General features: G+C 38.8%; 1 protein-coding gene across 3 annotated transcripts in view; it reads left to right on the top strand.

Annotated features, from left to right (window-relative positions):
* The window catches only part of atrnl1a (attractin-like 1a), a 305,950-nt gene that overhangs the window by 130,705 nt on the left and 161,047 nt on the right, over positions 1 to 14,198 (top strand). For all 3 annotated transcript variants that reach the window (XM_034681468.1, XM_034681469.1, XM_034681470.1), the window contains one exon: positions 11,280 to 11,332. In XM_034681468.1, the coding sequence (XP_034537359.1) occupies positions 11,280 to 11,332 (53 nt within the window). The remainder of the gene's footprint in view (positions 1 to 11,279; positions 11,333 to 14,198) is intronic.

The following is a 14,198-nucleotide window of genomic DNA, read 5'->3' as shown; positions in this document are numbered from 1 at the left end:
CTAGTAAACTTTTACTTAATGTTTAAACATTAAGTGAAACTTTACTAGTGTTTAAAAGTGCTGCTTTGTTGTGAGTGTGCTAATAGTTTCATATAAAAAGTTTGTCTTAAAAGTTTATTGAACGTTTTGGTTATTCAACTCTGGGCTCAGAGAATAAGATTTGACTCTCATATTAATTTGGGGTTTCCAGGAAGTTTAAAAGGACTTTGATGAGCAAAATGTTTTTCCTACCATGTACATGTATTCATGTGTATTCAAGTGTATTTCCCCATGACTGTGCCAGTCTGCAGTGCTACAATTGAACCCACAAGCTGTGAGGACTGACAGAAAATGGTGCATCAATAAATCTAGCAGGAGAGTTAGATATTAAGAAGAGCTGTGTGTGTGTGTCCGTGTGTGTGTGTGTGTATGTTCATGTTTGTCACCTGTTTGCCCCCAGTATGCCTCCAGTTGTTTGTGCTTATTTTGAGTAAATGGTAAAAAAAACGACTGTACTTATATAGCACCCTTCCCTTGTAGTGATATAATTTCTAATTTCAACAGTTAATCACAATGAATCCCATTTTTAATCGCATCTTTAAAATGCAGTTTTTAGAAACAGTTTTTTATTCCATATATTAAAGTGTATTACAATTTTTACCAGTTGCTTCCCAGCCACCAAAAAGATGAGCCTTCCATTTGTCACATCAGATTCTAAGGATGTTATTAAAGTGATTTTTTAAAGTAGCTTTCCTGCAGGCCTGTCTCAAGCTTCTTGAGTCCTGCGGCAGTGAGCATGTCTGGAGTGCTTCTATGCTGATGGAGATCTAGTGTAACTCTGAGTGCTGAGTGCAGCTTGATGATCACACTCTCTTTTTCTTCTTTTAGTTTTAGAGTGGGTTGCACAGTGTTAAGATGCATTACTGCCCCCCCTGCTACATTGTAGTTTGGACAAAAGTAGTCTGGGAGATTAGCTCATAAAGGGTTTTAACATACAAGTAGCTCTCAAATTTAAAATACTGACCGCAAGAAAAGAACTCCATGCTCCGACATCTCAATGCACACTAACATCTTGAATTATGTCCAAGACTAGTTATGTAATTTTTTTGACTTTTAACTTAAACTTTGACTTTCACTAAGCTAACCTTGAATTCAACTCAGCTCCTGACCTGAACATGAGTCAGACTTAGAGCCAGCAAGCTGCCCCTTCACCCTCAAATCAAAGACTTGTTCCATATGTTTACTATCAACCTCAATCAGTGAGCACTCCTTTAAAATGTATTTACTCCTGTGCTCTTAACTTGAGCTCTCAATAACCAATGGCTTAGAGAAAAAGAAAGTAAAATTAAATAATAAAGTTTCCGAATTGCCCCATGACATTGCTTCAGCTGCAAGCAATGACAAGGGCTGTTTAATCCTTGAGGGGCATATGTGTCCAATAAAAGTAGGTCCATCAGAAGTGATGGTTTATGCAACATACTGAAAGGATCCCCTCACGGATAGATCTCTTGAATGTGTTTGGGAACTTTATTTTTCTTTTACCAGGAACAACATTCACATTGTTCATTTCTAACCTCCAGCAGACTCAGAAAATTTGAAATTAAAATGATAAGCAATGATAAGCATCTTTCACATCAACGCCATATGTTTTCCTGTTGTTGTGACTCACAGAAACACTTTTTGCATATGTTTTTGATCCGAAGATGTCAAAGATGACTAATCTTTTCTGACTAGTTAGGGCCAAAAAAAAACTGGGACCAGATAGAATTGGCTCGTCGTTGATCTGATTGAGTAATACGGTGAAACTCAGAGGAAAGTCAGTCAGTTTTTTATGCTAGTGATGAATATGTAAACCTGGAGCATCACCCATCTGCAGCTGAGTGTTTGAGTGAATGTCACATTAGCTGTACAGCCTCAGTACCTCTGTTCAACTTTGCATCTGTGTCAGGTTTTAGAGCATAATGTTTCTTTTCATCACACACCAATAATTCAGTATTCTAGCGGAGACTCCACAGAGGCTGAGAGCATAGAAGTGGTGAGTCTGTGTGTGATCACTTGTGCATCCCTAAGCCTCTGTGCTGCAGTCGCTTTCACCTTTGATTTGCTCCAACATCCTCCCTCTTCCTCCCTCTTTGTCTCTCTGTCTCAGCGCTGTTTGCTTGAGTCACTCCAAAAACGTTGTGCCAAGTAGAGGGCCATTTGTTTGTCGCTTTGATTATGAACGAGCAATTTCCCCTCGGGGGCAGATGGTAAGCACCCTCGGGTTACAGCAGGTGTGTGTGGATGCATATTTGTGTGTGAGAGAGTGTGCTAAGAGTCTGACATAACAGGGCCATTAGGTAAAGCAGGCTTTGGCTTTTTATTGTGTTTACTCTCTTCCGTGTTTGAGTTCATGAAAATTCTGCCTCTTTTTCTAGTTCTTTATCTTAGTGTCTTTTTCTCTCCTTTTCTCTTTCAATTGTGTCAGTTAGGAAAGAAGTCAAACCTAGTCTTGTTCGTCTCACCCCTTTGATATTTTTTTATATATCAGTATTTTTTAAAAGATCTACCATGATGTAGCCACAACCCACACAAACAAATGTTACCAATTTGACACCAGCAAGCACTTAAGTATTATAAGTAAATTAGGCCAAATTTGATTTCCCAAACTGCACAAGTAAACAGAATTGGACACATTTTTCACCCAAACTTTACCCTCAAAAGTTTCTGCTGGTCTCCTAGTACAGTATCTACAAGAGGTCGGGTTTACTGATGTGAGAACACATTTCTCTGATCTTTTCCTATGCTAGTATGAGTAGTTTTTAAAAAAAAAAAAAAAGTCATCCTGAAGTATTTTACCATTCATCACTCTAAAACTTTGCTTTTGAAAACCTTTGACAGTGGTTTCAGCATTAATATTAACCTTAAATAAATAATGAATGTTATTGCTGATAGTCTTGTTGACTATTGTTGGGAACATGAAGGCATCAGTGTTAGTTTTAGTCTGATTCATAACCACTAACCACAAACAATTATTTATCTACTCAGTTTCATTGATATTTTTAGCCTGAGTTTTATTTTTAACTCTTTATCCTTACCCTTTTTAAATCTATTAATTTAAACTATTTGTATTCTTAATTTTGATGCTTTAACTTACTTTAATTACACATATTTTATTGTTGCTGTCCATTAGTCTCTATTTTTTTAATGTTGTTATTATTATTATTATTATTATTATTATTATTATTATTATTATTATTATTATTTATTTATCTATTTATTTTGCTCCCCTAATATGTCTTGCCATTGTTTTATTACTGCATCTGTCTTGTTCTTCAATCGCTGTAAAGAACTTTGGGTTGCATTTGATTTGAACGAAAGGTGCTATGTAAATAAGGCTTGATTGATTGATTGATAGATAACCAGTAAATCATATCATACTTACAGCCAGTGTGTTTGCTATTGGACCATGTTTTCACAGGTCCATTGTTAAGTAACAGCTGCTACACACTTAACTCAGAGTGTTATGGTCGCAGGTCAAGATTGCTGGAATATGGTATACCTTAGCTACAGATCAGTTTGATCACCAGTTGTTCACCTGCGTGGGAGTAGTGTTCAAGTTCTCACCCACTACATTCATAAACAATCTATTTTTAATCCCACGGGTGGACTTGGTTTCTCTGCCATTGTGAGAATTGTTCAACATCCACTCAACTGAGGTCTCCACTTTTTCCTCTTTGTTCTATCTCTCGTGTTGCTATGTCTGAGTGATTGTTTGATTGTGTTGATTTAGCATTAATTAGCCTCCTATCCAAATGTTATGAACTCCTCTAATTGCCTGCTAATTTGCATCTTTTACTGTGCTTTACTGTCAAGAGTGTTTGTGTGTCTTTGTTTTCGTGAGTGTTTCTTGAATTAAGCAGGGTGTGATGAGAGTATGTTCTTTTTGTAAATCAATGATCATTATTTTTGCCTATGAAATGTAACTACTGGAATAGCTTCATATTCCTAAAATAAATACAAACACACTCAGACAACCGTGTCCAACATAATCTTGATTCTTAGTCTCCAATTTATTTGCATGTATGGGAACAGCAAGCAGTGAAAACGCGTCACCTGTATGTGTTCGTTCATGTGTATGTGTGTGTCTTTGCGTCTGTAGCTGAGTCATACTGAGTTAAGTGATGACTCAGTCCTGTGTGGCCCTAGTCTTGGCCCCATTAGGCTGTTGTAAGCAGCTTAAGTGTCTGTCCCCTCTTTGTTGGAGCTCTGAGTCCAGGACTTTAGAATCCCCCAAAGGAAGCAAATGGCTCATCCTTGTCCCCATACTTAGCCATCTGCAAGTCTGCTTATCTATATTTTCTGAGGCTCTACATGTCGGATTTAGCAGGTACATGAATATGAAAGCCTTTCTTTGGCCAGTATCGGCATCAGGACTTGGTCTGAAGTTATACAAGTACAGCTACATACCTGTGTTGTGTTATGAGGGGCAGATTTGCTAGTTTTTTAGGGACTGTGTCCTCTCAAGGCATTTTGGAGCTGACAGCACCTATTTTGTATTCAAAACCAATGCAGGTCAGTGTTTACAGCCCATCCTCAGCATCATCTGTCTTGACTTTTATCTCACAACCAATCAAAGTCAAGAAGGGGAGGGACTTGCGTTATTAGCTTTGTCAACAACAGTGACGGAGGAGGACCTTTTTTTTCAGATTTATTTTTAAGGGTAATATATAATGGTCTAGCTTTGTTAAGACGTGACATATTTTGTTTCCAATTTTTTTTACGCTTTCTTTGTAAAATGCCCCTGAAGTAAGTAAGTATGAAGTATTCAGAACAATTTAAAACAGACTTCAAGGTCAGCGAAAGTGCCAACTGTTGTAACCTGGAGACAGTTAGCACTGGTGAGAAGGGTTCTGAAATTGAGGTCATGGTTGTTGAGAGCTCAAAGAATGCTGTTAGTGGACACAGGCGCTTATTATGTCAGGTTAACAAAGTAAGCTGCAGTGTTAATAGCTTGAGGGACCTGCCAAACCCTGCCTGATAACTAACAGCAAATTGCACTCTTTAGCTTACTAGCTAGTTACTAATTAATAAGTGTGCTAGCTAAAACAAAGCACACAAGACCACATATGCTGTGACACATTTGAGAAACTTAAATTAGAGTGATTCTGAAATTAGTTATTTTATAGAACTTGAATTCTGACAGTGAAGTGTTTTATCTAATTAAACACTGCTGTTGTGTACCTTCCTGAAATTAAATCTACACAATTTCACTGCGTTCTCTTCAATCTGTAGGGAAATTTCTACCTTAAAGATAATCATCACCAACATTTGACTGCAGTTGTCATTCACCAAAATATCTGTCAGCTCAAAGTGTCAAGAATTTGCTCCTGATTTGGGTGTTTATCTGAGAAAAGCTGAAATGTTGGGACCCTGTATCTGCTTCTGCAGAGCACTCTATTGTTTGTTAGAAATCAACTCAAAGTTATTGTAGTTTTATATCAGGAAGTCTTCATCATTTTATCTACATGTTTTATTTAGCAGTGTTCTGATGGAAGATGGTTAGAGTAGTAAAAGTTTAGGCTCCTTGCATTGGCTATCTTACTGCCTATGTCTTACCAAACTGCACATAATCCTGATCAGCTGTTATCATCACTAACTTGAGCTGATTTCCTGACCTGACCTCCTCATGGGGAGGTGGAGATGATTTCTGTGTGATACTCAGTAATACAAAACTCCAACTTAAAACAAAAACTGTGTAGTGATTTAATATCTATTTAACAAAGCTAGTTTTTGGCACCATGGAGCTGTTGGCAATTTCCGACTTCAAATTCATCACATAAAATCTTCTTGTGCTGAAATAGGCTTAGTGCTCATTGCTCTCCTTTGTGCCAGTCTGCTGGAAGCGACTCTAAAGCTTTTAAACTCACAGACCCCTCTGGAGATGACGCTGCTCGCTCTCCACGTCGCCTCTCTGGATCCCAAAGTGTTCGTTTAATAAGCCTCTTTCATCCTCCCTCATCCACTTCACTTCTTTGCTTCTCAAGTGTAGTCCACCTTTATTTTGCCTTTCTAATTTCCCTTTTTTCCCCTCTTTCCTTCCTTCCTTCCTTCCTTCCTTTCTGTTCTGTGTTAATTTTTCTACTAACTGCAGGCTGCCAGTGCAATTGGTGACTCAAACGGGGTGAAATGGTGCTTTTGTTGGTGGTTATTTTTGGCAGCAGATTAACACACTTTTGGTCCTCTAATGAATACTTAGGGCAGCAGAGTGGTGTGTGAATGAGTCAAAACAACCACACTGTGTGTTTATGGTTAAAAAGGAACATGTGGTCAAGTGCAACAGTGTTGCTTGCTATTATTGGAATAAAAAATGGCAGACTTTTTCACAGTATAGGTGATAGATTATTTATTTGATCATATTCCAACCATATAATCTGTAGAATAGTATAAAAGGTATAATAAGAAGTATTTTAGTTTTTGTTTTAAGTTTGGGTTTAATTATCCACTAACAACTAGGGGGTAAAAGCAGTATGCAGGAAAAAAATTCCATGTGGAGAGGATAAGACGAAGAACACATGGGCCATAATGCAATCCTGAATTCCATGGGCTACTATCTGATGACCGTTTAGTAATTAAACATACTTCTGATCACAAGAGAATCTAGCTGAACAATCTTTAGAACCATCCAAAAATTGGGACTTTGCCTACTTATGTCACCAAAATCAGCCTGGTTATCTTGTCGCGTGTACCCTTTTTAACCACAAAGGAGTTCTATATCAAGAATGAAAATGCTGCTAAATTAAAGCAGGTAAAAGCACTAGTTTTCAGCAGAAATTGTGCTTTGGTAGAATGTATGGGTTTTTGGTCTGATTCACATGCTAGTCCTACACCAAAAGAAGCCGCCTCTTCTTTATTTGTTTTATGGTCGTTCCAAATACCTGATTCAGGCTAGAAGCTCCGTGAGACAGTCATGTTTTAAGGCCTCGTCCTTGGCCGGGCTTTATAGTAGAATGAAATATTCAGCATCCGACACCGCTCTGTGACCCACTGCACTGCTACAAGAGAATTCACAAACACCCCGCCTGTAAACCTCACCTACCCTCATGGTCTCCTTCACTTATTCCTCAAGCTTTTTTGTATTTGTTCTTTATATTCTCTCTATTCTGTCCTCAAGCATTTTGCTTCGTCTTCCTGAATCCTCCCGCCGTCCTCTGCTTCTCGGCAACTGTGGGGTGCTTTGGTTGATTTACCGCTCATATTTTTCTAAACCTTGTCAAAAACCTGCATATGGGTTTAATAAGCACTGTGTTTTCTTTTGTCTTTATGGCACACATACAGACTTTTATCAAAGTGTTGTAATGTCAGTAAACACTCTTTGTTTTTCTTTTTAAAGTCTTCCAGATGAAAGTTATTAAAAAAAACAAAGGCACAGTCACACAAAAGAGAAATAATATTCAAGAATACTGGGATGGAGTGGTATTAACAGCATATTCAAAGCCTTGACATTATAATAACCCATATATTCGTTTCTCTTATCACATTTTTAACATTTCTTTTCCGTTTGGCTTGCAGTGGATGTTCGATAACTCCAGCTTTTGTTCCCTCCTGCCAGGCCATAATTTTCTTATCTGTGGCCTGAGCTCCTGCAGGTTCACATCATCCATTTTGACACTTTAATGGCCTCAATAGCACGCACATCGTTCCTTGATGAATTGTGAAAAACACATTTAGCTCTATTATTGTTCTTTATATCCTTTAGCTGACTGTCGAAATTAACATTTTCCTTTAGTGCCCTTGTCTGCCTGGGCCGTGGGGCCTTTTAGCAACCATAGAAATTGTGTTATGTATTTTGAAACCGTCATTATATTTCTACCAGTAAAAATCTATTCTTCTCCTTCTTTCCTTTTTTTTTTTAACTAATTGTGTTGCAGCAGAGCTTTCTGGTCATTAGAGACTTTCCCTTAATGTAAAGGTCACAACTTTTAACCGCAGCCAATTACTGTCCATCAACAACTGCGTGTCTTTTTAATAGACATCTTGCCTCTATGTGGTCAGGGAGAGTAATAGAAAGAGACTCAAATATCGGAATTACATGCAAATTATACACCGAGTCAATTGTTGTTTGACAGCATGGACTGGCAGGACCTGACAGTTTAGTACACTATACTTTTTATCTTTGCGAAAATATATTGATAATGACTGTGGTTGCTGAATTTAAACTGAAATGTCATGCTGTTAAACTCTTCCCATTATCAAAGCCTGTTTGTATCCTGTTTAGTTTTTCATAGACCAGCACTGATTAATGTCAGTCAAAAGAACAAAACTTTTTAATGAACTTTATTGAAAAGCTTTTTTTTTTTTTTTTTTTTTTTTTTTAAAGTTATATTTTTGGCCTTTTTGCCTTTATTTTATAGGACAGGTGGAGAGAGACAGGAAATGTTGGGAGTACAGAGTGGGGGAAGACATGCAGGAAATGGTCGACCGGCCGGGAATCGAACCGGCGACCCCTGCGACGAGGACTGTAGCCTCTATATGTGGGGCGCTTAGACCGCTAGGCCACCAGCACCCCATATTGAAAAGCTTTTATAACCACCATGTATGCCAACCATGATGTTGATAGCTTTTCAACACAGTGAGTCCCCAGGACCCACAGGTAGTGACTTGATAGGGAGATTGAAAGTGTATAAAATGTTTGTCTCTCGTGAAAAAGTAGCATTTAAAATTGTCAAAATGAACAAATGGAAATTAAAAGGATGGTGTAGTATTTTATGTAATAGTAGCATCTTTTTCTTCTTGTGCATTTTTAAAACTTTTCCTCTCACGGGTTACTCAGGAACCTGCTGGCAATGGGATTAATGCAGACATTAGAGTTTAAGAAAAATACCAGGTGTAGGTGTATGCACTTTAAAAAAAAAAGCCATTTCAGATATTAATATAGATCAAGAATGCCAAAGAATCTGTACTTCAGTTTGCAGAACAAAATCACTGACATCAAAAATAAATAAAAAAGTCATCCTTGGAGGTAACACTTTTTTTGTATCTGATTATCCTTCAGCTGTTTCCAGCATTGTACAATTAAAACACTGCTTCTTGAAGATCAATGATTTTCATTTAAAAAAGGCAGAAACTTTCTAAACTTTCAATTCTAAGGACATATCACATATTCAGAGTAGGAATTTTGTATAAGAGTTTCTAATTATTCATTCAAAAAAAATGAAAAGCATGAATATGTACATACTTACAGATTTAGATTTTTTTTTTAAATCTGCATATATTTTTCATACTCATGACAATGGTAATAGTGATATTAAAATACCTTAAAGAAGTCCTTACAAAGCGAAAATACATTTTTGGTTTTGTCAATTTGGCTACAAAACTGAAAATACCATGTAAAATATACTACAGTAGGATCCCTGTGTTTTTATCACCTCTTTGTTTTTCTTACTGTCACATCACACAGCAGTAACAAACAGGCAGTGTCCCAAAATTGGGCTTCTGTGATGATCATCCTACAAGCGTCTATTTTCCTGGTTACCTGGTTGACTAGTCCTGCCCCATGTAGAATATGATTGGTTGGCTGGAGCGGCAATGCAAGCACCTTACTGAGCCGTGCAGGCTGAGATGTTCCAGTAGTAGTGCCCAGAGCAGCTAAACGTACACTGAACACTGTAGCTTGCAGCATCACTGAATTGCCTCATTCATCCATCCATCCATTGTCTATACAGCTTATCCCATTTGGGGTCACAGAGAGGCTGGGGCTCATGCAGCTGCAATTGGGCAAGAGCATTGACTGTATGTCAACATGGCTGCAGTCTCTTCCCATTGTGTGATGTGAAGCCAAAATACGGCCTCACTGGGCGATAACAAACTGCTCTGGTGGAACTGAGAGAGTGACGTCACACTCTCAAACAGGGATTTTACTGAAATGTCAAAGATCTCTCGGATCGGTACACTCCACTGCAGAAGAGACTCATGTTGGTTTGAAGCAGACACTCATTGTTATGAAACGTTCAATGACACTTGTGTTAGTGTTTGTTAGATTGTGTCTCTCTGCTAATCAAGAATGCTGCTGGAGTCAACATTTGTCGACAGAGCCAACAGTCATTCACCAACCTACACTGCAGCCAGTCACCAGGGGGAGCTCTAAAAGTTCTGGCTTCACTTGGTGTTGCTGTTGATCCGTCCATGTTTTATACAGTATATGGAACACAAACAGGCAGCCCCAGTAAAGGAATAATACACTCAAAATACACCAACTTAATTTATATCTTTATGGTTTTGAAAAATTGCCTCACACCTAAATGCTCCTCCATAGTAAAGCAAAGTCGTATACTTCTGTTATGCATCGTGGCTAACCTGTGTGTCCACCATAGACTGTAAAAAATATGGACGTAGTATCCGTGACGTCACCCATCTGTTTCTGAACGCTGTTTTGAAGCCAATCGGCAGCAGCAGCCATATTGCTGCTGTCGAGCCAGTGTGACGTAAAGAGGCGGGCTTTGAGCCTCCTAGCCAACAGCTGCAGTGTTCCCACAGGCAGCTGTGCCTCTCATTGGAAGACTAGTAATCTCAATATCTTCAAAATTCCCGAATTAGAAAAAAATTCACCCCCCTCACAGTGAGAGGACATCGAGAAATGAGCTATTCAGACTACACTCATCTTTTGTACCAGGCTGTAAATATGTTTATTAATGCTGCAAAGATCGTCTTTTTCCCATTCATGTGTATGTGACTTCCGGTACTTCCGGAGCCAGCCTCAAGCGGATCCTTGAATAACTGCAGCTTTTAACACTTCCGCATTGACTCATATTTTTAGACCGGAGGTTGCCGCTTGGTGTCCACAAGCTTCAAATAATGACACTGCAGGGTCATCTCTGATGCTCTCCCCTGGCTTAAATTTTTGATGATCGGTTGCAGTCTGATGTTACGGTATAAAGAATGACAATGTCCACTTGTGTTGGCATTCAGGGTCGATGGTGTGTGTGTGTGAGTGTGTGTGTGTGTGTGTGTGTTTGTGTATGCATGTATGTGTGTGGGGGCCCTTGGGAAAAAGAGAGCAGCCATGGCTAGACAGGACTGTCAAGGGAAATCACCTTGCAAAGAGCAGGGGAAAGACAATACCTGCAGCAAGGACCCACCTGACACACACAACCAGCCATCCACACACACACAAACACGCCAACACAGACTCTGTAACAGTGAAATCCATCTTTGTGAAAACTCAGCTCTTGTTGAATGCTAATGCATTTATTCTTTCTCTCCCTCTTCTCCTTCTTTTCCCGTCCCTCTCCGCCCGTCGCTGCTTCACCCTTTTCTTCCAGATGTGACTCAGAGAACCGTTACCTTGGTAACCCCCTCAGAGGAACATGCTACTGTAAGTATCTAGCTGTGGCTACACATGAGTTTGACACACACAAACACACACACGGAGAACTGAAGTCTGTTTCCTGGTACAAGTCAGTTTGCTTTCTGTGATTCATCATGAACCAAAGGATGTCAGGTACCCAGAAAGCAGATTCTAATCCTGTGGGCTGTCATGTTGAAGTGCAGGCTAACTACAAGTAGGCTTACCCAAGAAAACTTCCATTCATTTTTTATTTATATTTATGCTGCACAAACTACACTGGGATACTTGGTGATGCAGACCAAGCTGACTGTGTGAAAACAGGGTATGAATGTTTAAAAAATGCAATGTTGCATGCACCAAATCAGCAAATTAAGCTAGCAGCTCTGGTGCCTTTCAAAGTACTCTTTCTAGAAGGAATGTAGCAAAGAAATAAAAGTGCTTGACTCCTGCCTTTATTGTAATGGTTTTTTAGTATATTTGTGGGAATTTTCTGTCTACAAAGTCCAAAGTTAGCTGCTAGAGCTGCTGGATGTACAGCTGTCGGCTGAGCTGAGGTCAAGTGTACTTTACCCACAATCAGCCTCTCAAACACCATCAAGCTTTCTCTTCTCATTTACAGTATTTCTGTCAGTCATCTGTCTGAGTTGAGGCTTGCTTTCTTAAAAGAACAAGGACTCAAAGACCTTCAGCTATAATCACAATCAAACTGCACTGAATCATTCAAATCAAAGTGACCTTAAGAAAAAAAAAGATCCCAATCAAAGTATTTGTTTTCTCTTTTCCAGAGCATCAGGGCTGTTTGAAATGTTTCAATAATAACTGTTAAAGCTGGAAAAACATAAAACCCTCCATAAAAAGTCTGATTTCTCTTTCAGTATAATCCACCTCCCTGTTGTTGACTCATAAATCCACTCTGTTGCCAAATCTCATATTTGTACCCCAAAAAAAGTTAAGTAAGGTCACAAATTTCACCAGCGTTTGGGAGCTCTGAGGAGGGTATCAAAACAAGACAGCATATTAATCTCTGTTTTGGCAGAGTACTGAGTGTTTGCAACATGCTTGGACTAATTCAACATACACATGGACTTAATTTAATGCACATCCACACAATTTCACACACAAACTGTAGCTGTGAAGGCACGGGGACTAGTATGACCCTGGGATTGTATTGCCTCCTGATTTTGTAAGATTTTGTCAGTAGTACACATTGAGTCTTACTGCGCTAATAATAATGCTATGCTACTACAGCCTTTGCTTCTGATCGAGGACACACTTTGAATTTTAGAGTTCATTATTTGGTCATTTTGAAGAACACAAAAGCTCCCTTGAATAGACAGGTTATTAGACAGCATTATTAAACCATCAGAGCAACTGTTCTGGTCAGTATGTGGGATTTTAGGTAACATAATAGAAACACAGATTAAGTATACTTGTAATGTCGGTTTGGAGATGGATCCAACAATGCGAGACTTTCATTCAGGATACTATATAGAATCTTTTGCCAAATAAAAAGTCTCAGTAATATAAAAGGTTATTTTTTAAAACCATTTCATTGTGCATTTATTAAATTGAACAAGGTAGTTCCAACGTTGATATGGCTTCTGGGAGTGACGGCCAACTTTTTGGAGCCCTCAGTGTAGCCAGCAATCAGCCATTACTTCTGGAAATGACTCGAGACTTGGAAATCTGCTTCTGTTCTTTGCGATTGTTTACTATCTGACTGGCAGCTTGTATACAGTTATCCATTAATGAACATTAACTGAAACTTTTAAGTAATTTGATGAACACCAATAAAAGCTGGGAATGCATTCAGGGATTTTTGCCCTCCACACTGCCTCTTTTTACACGTAAGTTCAGAACACACTGAAATGCTACTTGACGCCTACTACTGAAAACCAGAACACTTCTCAAACCAAAGTCTAACACCATGCATGGTTGTGCAGAATCCGTAAACAGAGATTACATTCGTCCTGAAATTGGGTCCGTATCTAAGTGTCTGTTTGTGATGTTTGCAGGATAATGCGTTGGACAATTGCAGAATTGTGTACGAACAAAGGGGCTAACTTTTCAAACAGTGTGTTTACATTCACTCTACAAGTATCCTGGTTGTGGTCAGACTTTGAGGAATCCTGATCAATACTTATTCATTTCTGATGTTGAAACTGTTGAATGCAAACATGCAAAAAAGCTGTTTTCTCAACACTATCTGTTGATACAGAGTAAAGTGACTGAGCAGACAATTAATACACACCTGGATTCTGTCATAATCATGTGTGCACAGCTTTGAAGAACATGGTTCCACATTCACACCATGTCATGACAAAGATCAAAATCAGGATACTTACTAGACGTGTAAACGTAGTCAATGAAATCATAGTCTCTTTTTTCAGGCTATTCTGGTCTTTGTAAAATAATTATTCCAGAGAAGCCTGTATGTTAGTGAAATCCATATTGAAATAACTACAGACAAGAATATTAACTTTTTAATGCAGAGATTTTCTTCCATTCCATTAGAGGAGAGGTTCAAAAAAGAAAGTGTCTTGTGCAGGACTTTGTTTTTCTGTTTCCAGATGCTCATAGAGTTCACACTGACTTACCTAATTTGCAACAAATTGCTGGTTTTCCTTTCTAAAGGGCAGATGAGGGAGGAATGCTGCAGTCAAAACAGATGTTTGGTGGCACACAAGCACACTCACTCCATATGTATCTCTCTGTCACACACACACACACACACACACACACACACACACACACACACACACACACACACACACACACACACACACACACACACATTACATCTCCCAATTGCCATCATCAATTTAAACATCATAACCCACTGGAATAAAGTTCAAGTTCTGTCAATGTCAATAGCTCTCTACCTCGAGTGGGC

This window comes from Notolabrus celidotus, chromosome 4 (genome assembly GCF_009762535.1).
Source record: "Notolabrus celidotus isolate fNotCel1 chromosome 4, fNotCel1.pri, whole genome shotgun sequence".
Classification (NCBI taxonomy): Eukaryota; Metazoa; Chordata; class Actinopteri; order Labriformes; family Labridae; genus Notolabrus; species Notolabrus celidotus.
The sequence above is the reverse complement of the archived record's forward strand: the minus strand, read 5'-3'. Positions and strand labels throughout refer to the sequence as shown.